Below are 20,422 nucleotides of genomic sequence, written 5' to 3'. Positions count from 1 at the left end.
GCTTTGTGCAGACCATTTTGAACCTCAACAATGTGCCCGATCAGAGGAAGAGACTGGTATATAATGCTGTACCAACAATTTTTAATTGGCCCAAAAATAATCAACTACGGCCTTTAACTCTAAAAAGAAAGTTGCCGTCAAGATTTGATCTGCCTGGGAAAAAAATGTGTACGGATCAACCCAGCACCAGTCATAGCGAAGCATCTGATTCTGTTTCAGATATAGAGCCAAAGTTAAGGCAGCAGCTGAAGGCAGTGCAGAACAAGCTGTATAAAACAAATAAAAAATTGACAACAATGAATGATGATAAAAAAAATAGTGTAAACAGAGAAAATGCACTTAAGTTTTTAGAACAAAACTTATCCACCTTTCCCCTTGGAAACCAGTAATTTTCTTGAACGTTTTGATAGACTTTTCAATACTTTTAATAGTGGAAGGAAATGTTCTAGTCGACAAATGGGCCATGCTATTTCATCTGACTCTGGTCATCTTTCCTTCCTGAAGGAAATGCTTGAGTGGCTTAAAAGCATAAAGTCTTCCCAAAACATATATTGCATTTCTGGTTGGCGACTGTCCATTAATTCTTTACTACTATTGTGGGAGGATCTAAGTTCAAACTACAATCTGGCATACAACGATAAGAATCTGGCATACAACGATAAGCAACATCCGGTGTCATCATTCCAGGCGGCAGACCGTATCTAGGGTAAACTAAGCAAGAGAGACTCGGGTCCCCGAGTTTGCGGTAGTACCCGGTACTAGGTACCGCAAACTCGGGGACCCAAAAATTTCCCCAATAATTTCTGGCCAAATTTTTTATATTTTTTACGCAAATTCGGGGACCCAAAAAAATTGCTGGCCAAATCTTTTTTATTTTTTTTTACGCAAACTCGGGGACCCCAAATAATTTCTGGCCAAATTATTTTTTGGCCAAAATTGTTATTTTTTTAATTAATTTTTTTTTTGAGATCTAATATCTTTTAAAATATAAAATCTAGATCCAAATTATTTTTTGGCCAAAATTTTTATTTTTTCAATTAATTTTTTTTTGAGATCTAATATCTTTTAAAATATAAAATCTAGATCCAAATTTTTTTTTTGCCAAAATGTTTATTTTTTTAATTAATTTTTTTTTTGAGATCTAATATCTTTTAAAATATAAAATCTAGATCCAAATTATTTTTTGGCCAAAATTTTTATTTTTTCAATTAATTTTTTTTTGAGATCTAATATCTTTTAAAATATAAAATCTAGATCCAAATTATTTTTTGGCCAAAATTTTTATTTTTTAAATTAATTTTTTTTTGAGATCTAATATTTTTAAAAATATAAAATTTAGATCGCTTCGAGATCTAAATATATCTATTTCTAGATTCATAGTAGATAATTAGATCTGGACTGGATTTTGTTTTGTTTTGTTGGGTTTTTTTTTCATATACTAGTAGTAAACAGTATTTATAACTCACCCTATACTGGATACCACTGCGAAAGATGGAGAATATTATGTCGAAGGGCTTCTTGGTGAGTCTTCCCGTATAGCTCCCTCCACATAAATTCATCTAAATGAGATTCCAGTTGACTACTGTGGGCACCCAGCATAGATTTGAACCTGCGTTTGCAGTTCTTCCAATAACACTCAATAGTGTTGGTGCATGCGCCTGTCTGGGGGTCAACAAAGTTAGCTGTGTGGTTCACCACCAGGTGTTGATATGGATATGGAGGTTGGACTGGGAGGTTGGCTATCCCGTTGTATGCAGCCCAGCCGTCACTGTGTATAGTGGAACCAGGGGCAATGTGCTCCTGAATAAGTGGCAACAGTCTAGCCGCTGATCTGTCGTTATCCACGACCACTAAAAATCCCTGTCCCGTCTCCCTACACACACCACCAAACACCCACCGTTGCTCAGCAACTCGGCCCACGTTGTTTTTTCTTTTGGCCACTAGACTTTCGTCGATCTCGACTGTGAGGCCTGGACCACCTATTTAGTACGGGTTGTTCAAAAGCCACCACGAACAAATGTCTCGGAAAAAACCATACCACTGTAAAACAGAATTTTCACTCACTCCAGTGAGCCCTGTACTGTTTAGAATCGGCTCCTTGAAAGCCCACAAAAGGAGCAGCTCAACAATTTTTCTCAGAGGAAGACACTGATGTTCAAAGAACGATCCTCTCCTTAAGGGAACTTTGACACTCTTGTGGGTAGGGCAACGCCAGTACCTGTTGTCACTTGTGGCACTTTTCTTTATAAGAGTGGTGACTCGGTTGCAAGTCGCACAATTTGGTGGATTTCTTGTTAATAACCCGTTAGTCTGGAGAAAGAGAATAGCGTCTTCTTCTGTCCTCGCATGAGCATATAATAATTGTAACGCCATTACGAGAATCGAAATGCCGCGGCGCGAAAAACACAAACACACCAGACAAAAAAAAAAAAAACGGCAAAAAACCCAACGTGAAATCTAAATGATTGAACACGTCAAAAAATGTTTTCCTGTTTTTATTACTCATTTTCAAATATACGTTTATTTGTTCAAAAACGGGTTCAAAAACGTATAAAAACATTATACATTAAATTCGCATATAATACATATTATGTTCATGTACATACATAATAATAATAAAACACATAATTTTGTAGAAAATGCTGGTCACGAAAAAAAGAAAATGCCAATCTGGCATACAACGATGAGAATCGAAATGCCGCGGCGTGAAAAACACAAACACACCAGACAAAAAAAAAAAAAACGGCAAAGAACCCCACGTGAAATCCAAATGATTGAACACGTCAAAAAATGTTTTACTGTTTTTATTACCCATTTTCAAATATACGTTTATTTGTTCAAAAACGTATAAAAACATTATACATTAAATTCGCACATAATAATAAAACACATAAAAAAGAAAATGCCAGTCTGGCATACAACGATAAGAATCTGGCATACAACGATAAGCAACATCCGGTGTCATCATTCCAGGCGGCAGACCGTATCTAGGGTAAACTAAGCAAGAGAGACTCGGGTCCCCGAGTTTGCGGTAGTACCCATATTTCAGGAGTTGACAATCCCAGTGCCATGGAATTCAGATCTTTTTTTAGAAATGTTATGGTAGATTGTCTTTTTCTTCACTGTGAAGGCAGCAATTACAAGGATGATGGAGATAATTTTTTGTTATCTTTCAAGAATTTTAGTGAAAGTTTAAAAAATTCCCATGAAGAAAACAAAGTACTAACAAATATCACAAATTCAAACAAAACTGCCCAAATTCTTACTATTGAACCTGAAATACTGAAATACAAACTGAGTTGTCAAAACAGATTAAAGTGAATGTTTTAGCTTACATAGCAGGATATATAGTCAATAAACTTCATTTAAAAATATGTAAAGAATGTTTAGGCTTATTAAAGGGAGATAGAGAGCTTACAAACACTACTCAATTTTTAAACTTAAAACAAATTGATGGAAGCAAAGCTGGACTCTTTTTCCCAAGTAACCATTTGCAAATGGTGATTTTCAATTTAGAAAATAAATTCATGAGGGTTATTCAAGCAATATTACCAAAGAGCAATTTAAAAAGGATTATTTTCAATTATCTACAACCATTATCCCCTCCAATAACCAAAGGTGCCTGTAATTGTAAAGTGGAAGATATGATTATTTCCCTCTATATTAATGTCCGACTACATCATGTCTTAAAAGAATGTAATAGATCTTTTAAATCAAAAAAATGGAATCAAAATAGAAAAATGATGATAGTTTATCATCAATGAGATTATCTCTTATTTTAACCATATTTTTTTACACCGTCTGGTCTTAAAGTATACTAATTCTCATTTTTAACCGCAGTATATATTACTCGGCCTGGTCTTAAAATCTCCAAATCCTCATTTTTTTGTAAACCGTAATTTCTTACACGGTCTGGTCTTAAAATATACTAATTTTCATTTTTTTTTTTAACGCAGTATATTACACGACCTGGTCTTAAAATCTCAAAATTCTCATTTTTAACCGCAATTTCTTACATGGTCTGATCTTGAAACCTGATATTCTTATTTTATAATCTTGTATCGTGATTTATTTGTGATACATATCAGAGGTCATATGACCGGACACTTGGTCCAATAGTCTAGAATGTACCTAAGTTCTCTATGATACCTGGCTCAAATAGCCACATATATATTTTTTCTGGCCACCTGGCCCAAATAACCTCGTCCTCATAATAATAATAATAATAATAATAATAATAATAATAATAATAATAATAATAATAATAATAATTACTGCTTGCCTTACTGTGCTGCCTTACAGTGCTAGCCTTAATTATGGTTTGCATTTCCATTAGAATTTGATTCTGGCATTGGAAAAGAGCTGATGATGTGGGTGAGTTGTAAGAACAAAATCTCTCTCTCTCTCTCTCTCTCTCTCTCTCTCTCTCTCTCTCTCTCTCTATATATATATATATATATATATATATATATATATATATATATATATAATATATATATCTATCTATCTATCTATCTCTCTCTCTCTATCTCTCTCTCTCTCTTCCTCTCTCTCTCTCTCTCTCTCTCTCTCTCACACACACGCATACATTCTTTCTTTCTCTTTCAATTGAAATTTTTCTGTACAAGTACAACGCAACCACTGAACGTGCAAGGTATAGAAGAAGTAGAAAGTTAACAGTTTTGTAGTGATAGGCTTTCTTGCTTGTTTCGATTTCGGCGGTACATTTTGTTTTACTTTGGCGACATTTTGTGGCCTACGGTCGTTTGTTTTATAAACAATGTATATTTATTCATTATCATAAGTGTTGATGAAAGACTCTTGATACTAACACGCTCCAAACAAGCTTTCTAGTTCACATGTAGTTTCTATCAAATCATTGTTGTTGCTAGGTACGCTGAATGAATTCACCAAAGGGGGATTACTACGATTTCATACTACACTCTTCAAACAGGGTTGCCAGTTTGGCATTTTAAATGCCAGATTCCAAAAATCTGGCATTTTTGAAAACCGTTTGGCATTAGAAAAATCATTTGGCATTTGGCATTTTCATTTGGCATTTTCTTTTCTTGTATATTATACTTCAACTGACACCTTTTCTTAATTAAGTTTCATAAGAAACACGAAACAGTAAGTTTTCTTAATTGTCAATAATTATTTAACTGTTTACGTATTTACCTTTCATGTTAATGTATTTCTTTTTCATTCTTAAAGTCCAACCGTGGTGTAGTGGTTTAGCACTCCACTTAGTAGTCAGTAGGTAAAAAATTACCCCAACAGGAAATTTAGTATAATTAAAAAAAAACGAAAAAAAAAAGAAAAGAAAAGAAAACACGCAAGCCACCAGGATATGATAGTAAATTGTCTATCAAAAGTGAGTAGTTTTCTTAGTGGGGGTGGGAGTCAACAGACTTTGGCATTTTTTGGAGTGTTTTGGCATTTTTTGAGTCTTCCCCTGGTATTTTGTTGAAAAATAATCTGGCAACCCTGTCTTCAAATAGGAAAAAACTCGAAGTTCTCTATCTTGTTTCTAGATTATCTTTGGTTTCAGTAAGGCGTAAGGACTTTCAGTACCCCTGAAATTAAACTAAAGTCTAATTAGATTTTGATTAGACTCGTTGGTTGCAGTCAGTTGCTGCTCAGTCTGGCAGGTGGGAAATACGATGTTGATTTGATCTATACTTTCTCTAGGTCGTATCAGACCGAAGCCATGGTTTTACGAAGGCTACGACGATCAGCAGATCGACGTTCTCCCGGCTGACTGACGTCCGTTTGCATTTCAATTTCATTTTCGTAGATTTACAACAGTATTCAATGTTGGCTATGTTAATGTTCATGGCGCCCTGGCCTGAATGAATGAAGATTGAGACCAAGCTAGGATCACGGCAGGGCTGCCAGATAAGGCGGAAAACACAATAATGACAGGAAAAGCAGTTTCTGCATGGGCCACACAATAAATCAAAATCTAATTGAGATTCGGTGATTATATCTAGACGTCTAGTTGCTGTTTTTGATAGATCAACTCTTCCTGGAGCTGTGGTAGCAAAATGGTTGTGAAATTTTGCTCCTTTATATTTTTTAATGATTTTTTACCGAGCGAAAGTGGCGTTTTGAAGACACGAAGGTTTTACTTTCGTTTCTAGAATGGATCAAATGAGGTAAGTGAATCAACAGTTTCCATTTAAAGTTAACTTTATGTTTTGTTTTTAACAAAAGTTAGATGTATTAACTAACAATTTGTATGATTTAAAAATTTAAAAAATTATTTCCATCTTTGTTTATAAGTTATTTCCTGCATATTATGTAATCGCGTTATTTTCGTGTCTCCGATGTGACAAAGGAAACTGATATCAGGCAAGCTTTGACATTTTTAACTAAAAATGTGTTCAACTGACTAAAATTAGGTCTAGGAAACTTGTAAAATTAACAAAACAAAAAAAATTAACATTATTAGTTGTTTTTAGAGTGAATAATGGGGTATGGGTGATTTCGTGTCTTCAATTTTCTGCCCGTGCACCAAATTTCAATATCCTATTTTATTATTAATTATGAAAGAAAGTGTTTGAAAATTGATTGGAGACATTAATCTTGCTCTGATTTTGTGTTTTAAACTTTGATTTTTGGCTTGAAATTTTTGAAAAAGTTTTTTTGAGCAAAATAAAGTTTGGTGTCACCTGCGCGGGCACCATCTGCATGGGCACCAGAAATTCTGAAATGTGTAAACTTGGACATTGGTGATGAATATACAGTTCATAAATGTAAACTTTGGTAACCTATGCTGAATATTTCAATGTAAGTACAAATCTGAACATTTCTAGCTGTTTAAGAACACAAATTGCTATCAATTGAATTTGTAAACATTTAATATTAAATATATTGATTCGCTCTCTTATCTCAGAATTTTCGTGTCACCACAACATTCACTCTGCTTTTAGGGAGGATGCAGCGTTGGAATCTGACCATCTGATCTAAAAGCATTTTATCCAGTATGAAAATTTTGATTAGCTACAATACAAGATACACAGGCTTGAGAGATATTACTCCACAACTGTGAATTTGCTAACCGATATGGATAAAATCCGTAATAGCAACTAAGTACTGAATTACATGTTGAAAGGAAAAAAATGCTGTACGACTTGCCAAGATGTTCCAGAAAAAAAAATTTGTTATCAGATTTTAGTCTTATTTATATATATCTTTTTATTAGATTCATATGCTACATCATTTCATATCCTCACACTCGAACCTCTGTGGTGTAGCAAACAACAGTTATAAGTGTGAGTATTTGTTCTTAAAAACACCTTTCGTATGCGCAATTATAAGCCTTATTTTCTCAAGAGAGTAATCAAATATGTTTAAAGCAGTGGAAATCAAATATCCTTAAAGCAGTGCTTTTGTCATCAACCATGTCTTTATATATTGCTTTTACTTTTATACCAGGTACTGGAGGAGAGGGAGTTTCACCGTGCAGTTCTCCCAAGGAATAGCGGGACAATTTATTTATGTGTATGTGCAGAGCAGAGTGTGTGATTGGTAAAAGAGGATCCTCCAGACACCTATTCCTGGGTTGTTGTCGCCCATTTTGACAATACAATTGAAAACAAGGACCCATTTTTTTTTTCAAAGTTGAAATGAAAGTTTAAAATACTAAAAAAAATATTTTTTCGTTATTTGTCTCATGTAATTATCCCCCTTGTTGTATAATACAAAAAAATATTCTGTTTGTTATTTATTTTTAAAAAGTGGACCTGTGTACGTGTATTTTGAGTCATTTTTCACTTCAGATTGTTAACATTTCTTTTCATTTTGCATTTCCATGTTAATCAGGGTCACCGTTAATTGACCTACTTTTAAAAGTTGCATAATCGTCTCCCGCTCATAATTTTTACAAATTCTGAATCCTCATATTTCAAGCTTTAAAATGACATATGACACTTATTTGTAGATAAAAGATGAAAATTGACAAAAATGGGCCTGTCAAAGTAGATGATTTCAGATCGAGTCTGTTTTCCGCCATAACCACGTGCGTGGTCAAATTCAAATTAACCGAGATTGGCCACAAAATGGGAATCACGTTTCTATTATTATTATTATTATTATTATTATTATTATTATTATTATTATTATTATTATTATTATAAATAATATGGGTACCGGTAACTTACAAGGTTTGATCACCAAAAACAGATGAGTTTTTCAAGGGGGTCAAAGTGTATGTAGTTTCTGGCCTCGTGAGGTTCTGATTGGGTACTTTTGTGAAGTCGAAATCAGCCACGGCTGACTTTGGACAGAGATGCATATACGAGATGGAAGTCCATTTGGACGAAATCAATCCCTCGTGGGGGCGGGGACATACACTCCTCTAAGCTTGGTAAGAAGTTGCCAGGCTTCGTAACCAGTAAGAGGAGACACTGGGTGGCTGCGAATCGGCTTCGGTCGAGGAGCTGCCTCACAGCAAAGGTGCTTCATCAGTTGGGGACTCTCCATCTGTCCTACATGTACCCGATGTGGGCAAGAACCCGAAATGTCAGAGCATCTAGTTGAACGGTGTGTTGTGACGATGCTACCGGGCGGGTTCGCGACGGTGCACAAATGCGGACAGGACTTTGCTGATTGGGTCGATCGTCAAAACATAGTAGTGTGAGAACCATAAGAAGCTGCTGCCAAGGGGAACACTGGCCATTCAGCAGGCTTGAGAAAATTGCATTTTAATCGCAGGGCGCATCATTTAGCAGCAAAAATCAACATATTTAATTGGACTTGACGCCATATTCTGTCGTGGTGACTGAAGCCGATTCAGTGTTGTTGTTTTTTCAGATTGGAGAAGTCCTGTATAACAGGATATGGTGTGCTTAACAAGTGTGCTGTATTATTATTATTAGTATTAGTATTATTATTATTATTATTATTATTATATATTATTATTAATTATTATTATTATTATTATTTTGGTGAAATATATATATATGTTTATTGTTAATTAATTAATATAGTTTTTTTCATTTTCATTCTTTTGTCTTCAAAAGTTGACTCCCGAGTGGTAGCTGAGTGCCTAGTTCAAGATCTTTTTCAAACATCACAATTTGATTCAGTAATGGATATCTTTGTCTGTGGTCACAATAGTTTTGATCAACTAAACTTCAATTTGAAAAAGTTGTATGCAGAAGACCAATATATCCAAACCCCACAACAATCAGTATTGGAACTTTGTTGTCAAGTGTCATTGCCTGAAGATGCAGACAAACCGGATATAATGATGCGTTTTACTTGGTCCAGGTGTATTTTCTCTATTAAAAGAAGAGGTGAGAATGAAATGTTTCTTTTGTTGATCCCTACAATTTGTATTCTCCATGTTAGCATACCTGCCAACCCTTCTATTTTGGGTGGAATCATTCCAATTTTTCCTTTCTGTCATTCTGCCATTGTCTCTAAAATTCTGATTTTCAAAAATAACAATAATGATGAGAAGGGGATAGAGGGAAAGAAAAGGTGAAGAAGTAGGAAATGAATTCTCTCCCTCCCCTGTCCGTTTCCATTCCCTAACACACGTGCTTGCTTGTGATAAAATTTCAGTTTTTATGCACTTGATGTGTTTGGTGGCAATGTTGGTGGTAATTCTGAGAGGGAATTATCTATTGGTAAAATTTGGTGGTTAATTGTCATAAATTTTGGCAAGCAAGTGGTAAGTCATATTACAAATTCTTGTTTTTGGCTCAAATTCCTATTTTCTGATGTTCTGATTCCATTTCTGGAATGTTGAGGGTTAGCAGGTCTGCATTAGGATGGCTTGTTACTTAAGGATAAATGTTTAACTAAAGCAAAGCTTTTTTTAAAATTGTATTTTTAAATCATTCTGGTATTGTTTATTGTCATGATATAGCTATAATTTACTAAAATTTGAGGATATAATTTATTTTCTTTGAATTATTATCTCACAAATTATTTTATGATATGAAGCAATAGAATTGCAATATAATGTTTGTTTGTGAGTAAATATTGCAGAAGTAAGGTTCAGAGATTTTTTTTCTTCATAATTATGACTGTTTGGTTTTATTTTAGCTGCCTTCACCACTAACGATATGACCACTTTATTTATTTATTTAAAAAAAATAATTTTTTAATGGTTTGTTTAATGGACAAGTGGTTCATCCCACATTATTAAAAGGTTTTAACAAAATTACTTGGCTACTTGGCCGCCCGTTTCTAAATGTATAAGACCTCTTTTTTATAAAGATCATTCTCATTTATTATTTTAATATTAAAGGGATCTTTAAATATAAAACAGAGACATTGTGTACTGGGCAAAATTGGGGTAGGACTTTTGTGAGGGAAAGTGAATAAATGAGTTGTTTTTAGAAAGAAATTATGGGATAGCCTAGTTATTCATAAAAGCGTCCTTTTCTCATGATACATGAAACATTATTGTCATTTTTTTCCTTTTATATTTTATATTTCATCAGACATTGAAAAATTCAGTACGTTTGTTGTTGGTTCTCATACAAATAAAAAAGCACCAAACATTATTTTGGAGAACACATGCTGTGCTTGTGGTGTTGACAGGAATGGAGCAGTGTTGTTGAGGGATACTATCAATCCAGACAAGTTATCCGTCCTATGTTGTGGGGGGACTCAGCCTCTGCCACTGAATGTCAAAAGAGATGAAAAACAAGAATCTGTATTGAATCTGCAATGTGTTGCTGGTGGTCATAAAGAAATCTATGCAGTTTACGGTAGGTATTACTCTCAAAAGCAAATTATTTGGCAAAAGTAATTTATTGGCTTTAGGACTATGGAAACCGAGTTTATCCCAGTTTCTGTGAGTAGTGTTCAACAGATAACAACAATTAGTTGCTACCTTTTGGATAGGAAGCTAGTCGTTTCTAAAGTACGTTTTGTCAGATTTAATTTATAAGACAGATAATATTGACAGAGTGAGCCTGGGAGAGAAACTACAGTGGAACCTCCCGATTACGACACCTCCGAATAGCGACAACCTCCTGATAACGACATTGACCCGTGGTCCCGATTTTTTTTCTATTTAAGATCAGTATAAAAAAACCTCCAAATAACGACGCACTTTTTGATAAAACCTCTGAATAGCGACATCATTTTGGCGATTTTCGGCAGTTTTCGTAGATATCTGATACTAAAAATACCGAGTATGAATACTCAAAGTTTATAAAAACGATTCCTGCTTGAACCAATGAGAACGCAGCATTTGAAACCAATGAGAACGCAGCTTTTTTGACGAATCAAGGTTTAAATGTAAGTGTAGGCAAGTAAACATAAAATCTTGGAAAATGTGATATTATGTGGTGATAGTAGTAGTAGTAGTAGTAGAAGTAGTAGTAGTAGTAATAATAATAATAGTAGTAGTAGTGTATCGTAGTAGTAGTAGTAGTAGTAGTAGTAGTAGTAGTAGTAGTAGTAGTAGTAGTGGTAGTAGTATTAGTGTTTTTGTGGGAGGAGGAGGAGGAATTTTATCTAACTCGCAGCGTCCGAATTACCTGTTTTTGTTTGTTTTAAAGGGTTTTACAGCGCTTGTGACACATCTATGTCATATCAGCGCCAGTAAAAAGGAAGAAAATTGTATAGTAAAAAAAATTCTAGATTTACAATTGAAATGACATTAGAAAAAGTAAGACAAAGGGGAATGGTTTAAATAGGGAACATGTAGATTCCAGGAGCACACTATCAGTGTACTCAGTTCAGATCACCTAAAAGTCTCATCCAGACACATGCACAAGAACCTTCTAAGAGGAATACACTACAATGTTTTGTTTGTTTTGTCAATGTTAATAAAAACTGGTCCCGCGGGCCTTACCACGCCCACTTTGTCCGCCATCTTGGAAACCTCTAAATAACGACACCTCCGGATAACGACATAAAAACTCCGTCCCGTGGCATGTCGTTATCGGGAGGTTCCACTGTAGTCCCTTTGCAAAGACTCTACAATTTGGGCAGCACTGTGGATTATGTTATCTGTTGAAAAGCAAGATAATTTCCTTATTTTAAATTTATGTTCAAGCACTTGGTAAAATCAAGTAAAATAGAATACAACTGAATGTATTTATATTTTTTTATTATTAAAAGTTTTGTCTGTATGTTGTCTCACTTTTCTATAATAAATTTCGGACCTTATTTTCCCTATTCAAATAATTATAAAAGTTTGAGTAACTCAATCTCTTTATCCTTTTTGGAGTTGGACATATCTTATTGATAATGTATTTTATGCAATTCACTGTGACCTTACCACACTAGAAATTCTTCTAAAAAATGATCCAAAGTAAATATGTTTTTATAAAACACACGAAACTATACATTCAAAATCCTTTCTTCCTTGTTTTAGATGGTGTCAGTTTTGGAAAATTTCAGTTGCCTAATAACCTGGGAAGTTCCTACCCAGACAGTGACAAAGAAGTGAGTCCAGATGTCAATGAAAAAGAAGTAACGCTTTCAATTCAACACATCGATTTTGTGACACCAATAAAGGAAATCAGTTGTGGTAAAGAACATGTTCTACTTTTGTCTTGTAGCGGGAGTGTCTACAGCTACGGACTTAGTAGGTGAGTGATATTGCTATTACTTTTCCTGTTTTGAAATTCAAAACATCATTAAATGTTGAAATATAGGCAAATTTGAAACATTTGATATGTTAAACAGAAACGAGTCCATGAATTGGAAATCATTTAAAATTTTGCATTTTTTTCTTTCTACTGTCAGCAAACTTGATTATGAATGTAACTAATTTACAGATTACAAATAAACTGAAGGTACTGCTGTGGGATTTCTGTATACATTTGATATGGCCAAATGTTGGATGAAAAAAGTGACGGGCAAGTTATTGGTATTACACACATAACTCGGACATCTTATGCAATACCTAGAGCCCATGCATAGTTTTGACACCAAATATGTGGTATGATTGCAATGCAAAATATAATATGTTACACCATGGTACAGGCACGTCTCCCCAATCCAAACAACTTCGTTCCAGCATTTTATCCAGATTACAGAGACATCTGGATAGTAGAATCAATCCCTAGATTGTACAAATAGTGAGAGAAAGAAAAAAAACCCGTCCACAGGCAACCTGTCCGGATAAATGGAGACATCCGGATTGTGAAGTTTCGGATTAGAGAGACACAGCTGTATATGGGAAGTAACTCAGTGATAATAGACATTATTTGCAGCACTTTTTGATTGTCAGTCATTCCGCTGAAACCAAAATATACCATATCTGAAATAAATTACCAAGTCTTTGACTTTGTTTAGCCTGATTTTGCTATATGTTTGACGGTTAAAAGGTGTTGGAGATTGTGCTGACTATTTTTTTCAAATATGAGCAAAAAAGGTTTTTAAAAAAATCATTTTCTTTGTCTAAAACCACAGAGGACTGGAATGCCCGTAACTTTGTCCCTAAATAAGATATTTTGATAAATTAAATTGCTAAATAAGATATTCTGATGAATTAAACTGCATATTACTCGAAAAGGATTGCTCTGAAAACATGTCACTAACTTCAGGGAATTTTTAATTTTTTAATCATATGGGCACCTTTTGTCAGTAGGCCACCATATAGACATCTGTTTTGATAATCCAGACAGCTATAATTCATGTGACCCATCAATATGAAAAGATATTCTGAGGATTTTTGTCATCATTTTTTTTTCTTTTAGTCACACACATTAGTTGATAGTTTGATTTGGAAGGACGATTCAAATTAATGTATTGGAACAACTGAGTTCAATTCATTCAGATGTGATCTAAATTTGTCTTTTATCAATGTATTTAAAGACCCTCTCTCATCTTCTTAAAATAGGGTTCTATTAGATATTTTAAAATTGCATTGTTGAAGATTTCGCGTTCATTACAAAAAAAATTGTTTATCTTAGAATGCCGTAGTTATTATGTCTTCTTTTCTTTTTCCTTTTAATTTTAATCAAATAAGCCGTGGTCAGCTTGGTCATGGTGAAATTGAAAATGAGACATCTCCTCGCTTATTAGATGCCCTGGATGGGTTGATGATGAAGACTGTGGTGGCTGGGGGTTGGCACTCAGTGGCTGTCTCAGGTATGTTTGTTGGCATAATTAATGATGATTTAAAAGTCTATATATTTATTGCAGCTTCATCATGCTTAATGACAATACTTCATTTTTTCTCCAGCCTGTCTTTTGGAATCAAATTTCTGATTCATACAATACATGTTGCCTGTTGTGCACCCTTGTATTAGGACTCTTCCATTATCTATAATTGTCTATAGCCAAGTTGAGTGTACTAATGTATGTGAAATGTCTTACCCAAGTACAATATCCCAGATCCAGTATCATTATCACTGATCACACTCATGATTTGCCAAGAATACACTTTACAATGTATATCGTAGAAATTTGCGGGTATGAAGACTTGCCAAAAAAGGGTGTTGGTGTAAATTTGATAATCTGTCGGTAGATTAGTTAGTTTGCTGGTGGTTATATTTCTCTGTTGCTTGTTTTTGTTTTTGTTTTTTGTATTTAAAAAAAAATAATTAGATAAGTTGGTTGGATGGTAAGCATTGGAATTTTTGTGTAAAGTTGTATATTTGTGTTGCAAATATTTCTGCTGTGGATTTCAGTCAGTTTGGGTAAGTCTTATTACCCAAATTTTGTTACTGACTCACTGGACATTGTATCTGTCTAATTATGATCTTAGAATTTGTAACCTTCTGTGGATAATCTAAAGGAGGAGGGCGTTTATTGACACTGCGTGACATTTTCAAAGATGGTAATTAACATTCTGCTTCCCCATTCAGGTCCCATTTTCGATGATTGTTAAATTTGACATTACTGCTGCTGAGTGCTAGTTTTGACAGTAGTCGAATTTAAACGTAGCTGATTAGTGACCAGTGTTTTAGACAATTAAACTGCTATTGACTACATTCTTACGGTGTGTTTACTATTCAGAAAGTGAAACCAAAACCAATGTGGTGTGATACAGCCAATCTTGTTGAATATCCTGAATTTTTGCTTCTAGAATCAGTGAAATACTTCTTGCTATGGCTGGAAATGGTAGACTCCATCCTTATCGAGATAATTCGGTTTCACTTGTTGACTTAATTGATGAATTCAATGATAATGATGAAGAAGTGGGTCCTAGAAGTTGTTCTAGCATTCCAAATTTAAATTATAGAAGTGATGATGGACATGGCAGGGGGCTGACATTTTCTGTCAGTTTTTTTCTATTTTATAAGTTGATACAAACGTTCCAACAGTCTAAGCCATTTCTGCCAGATTTGTACCATATGTTTAACCCATTACATTCTAACCATAAATGAGGTTAACACCCCTTCTGCCTAAGCCAAAATGAGGACACATACCCCTATCATCCTAAGTAACTCTGGGGAAAATGCTACCTACTTCCAAATAAAAATTAATTTTGAACTTACTATCCATAAGACATGAATTTCAACGTGAAGAAAGATTTGCCTTTATTTTTATAAATAACATTATGTTGTTCTGATTTATTTTGTGTGTAAAAAAAATAAATTAAATGATCACTGAAAGCATGGGACCTTGTATTGCTTCTGTCGAGTGAGTTTTGAAATTAAAAGGGAAAAGTGGGTTAAAACTAAAGAAGTTTGTGGAAATATCAATAACTGATTCATCATCATTATCAACATTTTCATCATTATCATCCTCTAAAAGTTTGTCATTCCACAAGGAATTGAGATTATCAAATGCCATAATCACTTTTCTAGTGTATAGCAAAAACATCGTTTGAAATCAGGTAAAAAGCTTGTTTCGTTTTATTGAACTGCCTTGACCCTGGAGTAATCAAAGATAAAGTATTAAAAATCATTCCTACTACTTTTTAGGCTGGTTGGGATGACAGGTTTGGAAACTCAGCAAACAGTTATGGACAGTTTAAGATGATGTGTGGGAATCCCACGGGTGGTATTGAATGTAATCGGTTAACATTTTAATATTCACATTCGGTTTAGAAAAAGGCAAATATTTTATTTTGAAGTTGAATTATAAAAGAGAAAAGCCTATAAAACTCAAGATCATGAAAAAAAAAAAAAAAAAGGAAATTGGTTTCTTTATTGGGGTGATGTAATTCAGTAACTTAAAATGACTATATGCTAGCCTTGTTTGCCATTTTAATTCTGGGGGAAAACATTTTAGTTGTTATTGAGCAACTTAAGAAAATTATCTATATCACATTGATGTTATTAGGACTTGGTGCAGATGTCATATATTTCTTGGCCTCAATGTTCAGCAGATTGGTTTCCAGTGTTAAGATCCAAAGGGTCAATTGAGCAGACCCTGGCCTTTAAATAAACAGTTTCTAGATTAGATATTAATTTATCTAAATTTAGGTATATCTTGAGTCATTTTTGGCTGGTGTTGCACACACAAAAAAAGAACAACCCCCCCCCCCCCCCCCCAAAAAAAAAAAAAAACAAACCCAAAAAAAACAAAGCTTAAAAATTCGACTCTGAATTAGTTTTTAAAAATATTAAATCGGTTGTCCTTTGGTACAGAAATTGGAGATTTATATGTGTGGGGATGGAATGAGAGTGGCCAGCTGGGATTGAAATCCGCCAAGGAGGGAGAAAGTAAAAGCAAAGGACTTGATTTTGATGAGAATGCTGGTATTGTGTCGATACCAATCTGTATTGACACACCTAATGGAAAAAATGTGAAGAGTGTGGCATGTGGATCCAGGCATACAGTTGTGCTTACCGGTTAGTCACTCATTAAATCTTTTAACAGTATAATCTCACTCAAATTATACTTTTATTTGTGTCATATTATTTTTTGCTGATGAAAGATTGTGGCCCAAAATGCACTGCTCCATTTTTAGAAACAATTTGGATTGTTTTATTCATCTTTTATCACCTTTTTCGATTGTCTACTACTACTCAACAGATTTATATTATGTCCATTGTTGGTGAATACAATTTTCCAAGGAGAAACTGAAACATTCCCTTCCTTTGTAAAACAAATTGAAAGTAATATTTAGCTTATTCGTTTGTTTTTGTTTTTTTTTCACATGGAAATGATGCATTCAGTCACTTGTGTTTTAATATATTAAGAAAAAAAATGTCTTACTTTATTATCTATTGACAGAGGCAGGTGAGATCTTCACTTGTGGGTGGAATGGCTATGGCCAACTGGGTCTGGGAGATACTGCTAACAGGGATGGCTTGACAAGGGTTGATGGTTTGGTTGGTTATAAAGTTTTTGCTGGTCACTGGAATTCTGCTTTTGTGTGCTCAAAGGGTCAAACCTGACTCATCACAATGTCATCTGGTCTGTGGCTCTTGTCCACATACAGTCTTGTACATCTTCCCGGTTTGCCGTGTGTGCCTAAAAAAAGCAGATGATTCGCCACAGGATGTTGGAATCAAGTGTTAATCGACAGCAAGCACCTGAAATACCGTCTTGTCATCAACATTGAGGTGGGTCTCAACCGTCAGAAAGAATACAAAAGAAGGAAATCGACAATGCTTGATGTATACTAGTGAATGCCCTCAAAGAATGGTGAAATTTTATTGTTTTTTGTTTTTTTGTGGGGGGTGGGAGAGGGAGTAAAATTGATTCTAGTATCTTTCCCTTAAGCCAAAACTAAATACAACTGATATTTAATTTTTTAGTATAATTTTGTAGACTGTCTGGGTCTGACAGCCCTGTTATTAGTTTCCATTTCTAGAATAGGTCTAGATTAGAGCTGTAACAGAACAGCTCGATTTTTGAGATACCCAGTTTTGGAACAGATGAATAGGGTATTGAATTGAACAGTATCGTTTTGAAACCAATACATATCCGACTTTACACAACAAAATAAAGCCTATAAACCTGTAAACATTCAAAAAGCTTGTTTTGTCCAAAGTATCAAACAAGAAATTGTGAGTAATACCCCAATTGTTATACTAGCCAGCCTTATAATGCTTAAAGCTCAGCTGTCACCAATTTCAGCTCTTATGGTGGAGAAGAGTGAATTGAGAGTATGTAAGTTTCCCTCTGTAACCGTAGACCAAGACACTAACAACTGAGGAAGAAAAACAAAAATAGAAGACATCCCCAAAACACTTTCCAAATATCAAGTAATAAGAGAGAATATTAATGGAAATTGTTATATCTAGTTGGAAAGAATAATTAAGTCACTTTTACAATGACACATTTATATATGAACTTAGACAACACTGCAAAACAAAGGAAGATACAATTCTTGATACTTACCTTCAGAAACTGGACAAGCCGTCAATTTTCATTGAAGTACCACTCACTCCTTTGATTGGTCTATGGCACTCCCTTGATAATTGACTTAAATAATCCGAATTGATGAATTGCATCATCAACAATATCTGGTGATACGCAGTTGCAGCCCACTAAATGGGGAACACTGGATATTTCTTTTGAGTCCACTGAATCTTCCTTGATCACTTTGGATTTAAGGAATGCAGTATTCTGGGCAAACTTGTTTTTCAGGGGAGTTTCTCCAATATTTGTTTAAATACATTATTTAAAGGCCATCCTCAATTCCATTTTCTTCAGGTTGTTATTTTCATATCTTTCTCACTTTCCAAAGGCCTGAAATTCAGATTTGTGGTTCTAATGACATTTTTCAATGTCATTTGGAGGTACAATGTCTTAAAAATTGTTCAGTTTTGCAAGAAATGATTCTTTTAAAGTCCATACAGTTGATTGACTATATATTTTATTTAGATCACTGCAGAGGATTCCTCTGGAGGAAGAGAATTATTTCTGTTTTGTTTGATCTGATTCCTATAGTTTTCCAGGAAATTAATCTTGTCTGAGCGGGTGGTTGTATGGGAGCATCACCCTTGAATCATATACCTATGATGTTCGCATGGGTATACGATCCGATAGTGATGTCGTTTCTTCTTCTCTTTACTAGCCTATCCTGCTTCTTTGGTTTGTGATTGTATTTTTGACAGGGGATATTTTTTTTTCTGTAAATCTTCTGCCTGTTTGTTCTTGGTTATTTATAATTTAGTTTATGATATCTTTAGGTTATGATTTTGATTTACATTTGTACTATTTTTGTTAGATTGCTTGTTTTTTTGTTTCAGCGGTCTCTCATATAACCTCAATTGTGTTGGAAGAGACCTAAAGCAACAAACAAACAAATAAAAATCTTGTCTGACAAGGCATCTTACATTTTCTGGGGGGAGGTTAGGCAGTATGCCTGCCATCAGCCCTTTCACTTTTATTCTCCTCTGTGGAGGAGAACTTACTTCCATCAGGGAAGGAGTGTCTGGTCTGTGGAAGACCTCAGTTCTTTTAGGGCTATCATTTTTGGTCTTGTGAGAACACATAGATGAATCGTGTTATCTTGTTAACATTCAGTTGAGAGTAGGGGGGATTGCATCTCTGAATCCACAACAAACATCTCTCCATTTGAGTTTTTGGTTGTGGAAAGGGCTTGATGGTTACACCATCCTGAACTCTTTGTCATAAAACGACATTTATACCATTCTTCGAACTCTCTGATGATTTCAGAGTAGAAACAACCTCTATAAAAGCTGACAGTCAAATGTTCCATCATATAACTAGGAGTAACCCTAGTCAATCCCTCACCCGATAAGTCTATCCACGTTTGGGTGAAAATTTCTATTTTCCCACAAACATTTAATTTCTATCAAGAATGGACCACATTCTTTGCGAACAGCCAAAAAATGAAACCTCTTCAGATATGCATAGACCTTACTCTTCTAAATTAATTTTTTTTTGGTTGTAATTGTGACTTTCGAGAATATTCTATTGTTGGAACAAGCACCGGAGCTAATCTGCCACATTAAGGGACTTGTGGTCTTTATTAATCTGGATGGTGGACAGGATGAACGACATCATTCTGAAGTCGTCTGTGACAAAATATGCTCTCAATGTGATGTACCCTGTTGTCCTGGCCGTCCAGATGTCTGTTGTGGTCGCAATGTGGCTGGCTTCTTTGAGGTGTCCGATGACTTTTGCTTTGCATTGGGCGTACATCGAAGGGAGAAGCTCCCGAGTTAACTGTCTACGACTGGGTACTTCATAGCACACGTCCAATGCCCTAATAAATGCTTTGAAGCCTCTTGTTAAGGAATTGGTTATGTATAATGAAACAACTTAAGATGGTTGTTAAAATTATGTGATTTTATTTTTCCTGAATTCTTCTGCAAAAAGCAGGTAACATGAACATAGACAAAACAAAACAGGAAGTAAACAATCATAGAGCTGAGGTTACTCCACACACTAATTTTATATTCAACACTCAACACCCTCCTATAAACTCAGCATCTATGGCATGACAATGAATATTCAAATCGTTTGATCAATAAACTATCACTTATAGTTTCGCCAGTGTCTCGTAATTGTGCGACTAAAGTTTCTGCTCTGATTACGAAGTCGGTTAGTGACTCATTATTTCTCT

At 34.7% G+C, this 20,422-nt stretch overlaps 1 protein-coding gene across 1 annotated transcript; it reads left to right on the top strand.

Moving 5' to 3' along the window:
- Positions 1-5,406: 5,406 nt before the first annotated feature.
- On the top strand, positions 5,407-20,204 carry LOC144966476 (E3 ubiquitin-protein ligase HERC2-like). Its single transcript, XM_078903063.1, has 7 exons — positions 5,407-5,557; positions 9,027-9,302; positions 10,461-10,730; positions 12,350-12,566; positions 13,952-14,073; positions 16,524-16,727; positions 17,113-20,204. The coding sequence occupies exons 2-7, from the start codon at positions 9,095-9,097 to the stop codon at positions 17,274-17,276; spliced, it is 1,185 nt and encodes a 394-aa protein (XP_078759189.1). The 5' UTR covers positions 5,407-5,557; positions 9,027-9,094; the 3' UTR covers positions 17,277-20,204.
- The last annotated feature ends 218 nt before the right edge of the window (positions 20,205-20,422 follow it).

The sequence above is a fragment of the Berghia stephanieae genome, chromosome 2 (assembly GCF_034508935.2).
Source record: "Berghia stephanieae isolate SIO BIC M18660-M18661 chromosome 2, UCSD_Bste_1.3, whole genome shotgun sequence".
Taxonomy (NCBI): Eukaryota; Metazoa; Mollusca; class Gastropoda; order Nudibranchia; family Aeolidiidae; genus Berghia; species Berghia stephanieae.
This window is presented reverse-complemented; position numbering and strand designations above follow the sequence as displayed.

Bases quoted from the DNA above. Each gene is read 5' to 3' on its own strand.
- LOC144966476 (XM_078903063.1), top strand. From the start codon at position 9,095: ATGGATATCTTTGTCTGTGGTCACAATAGTTTTGATCAACTAAACTTC. The intron at 9,303-10,460 runs GTGAGAATGAAA...ATATTTCATCAG, and splicing joins TTTCTCTATTAAAAGAAGAG to ACATTGAAAAATTCAGTACG. The intron at 10,731-12,349 runs GTAGGTATTACT...TCCTTGTTTTAG, and splicing joins AGAAATCTATGCAGTTTACG to ATGGTGTCAGTTTTGGAAAA.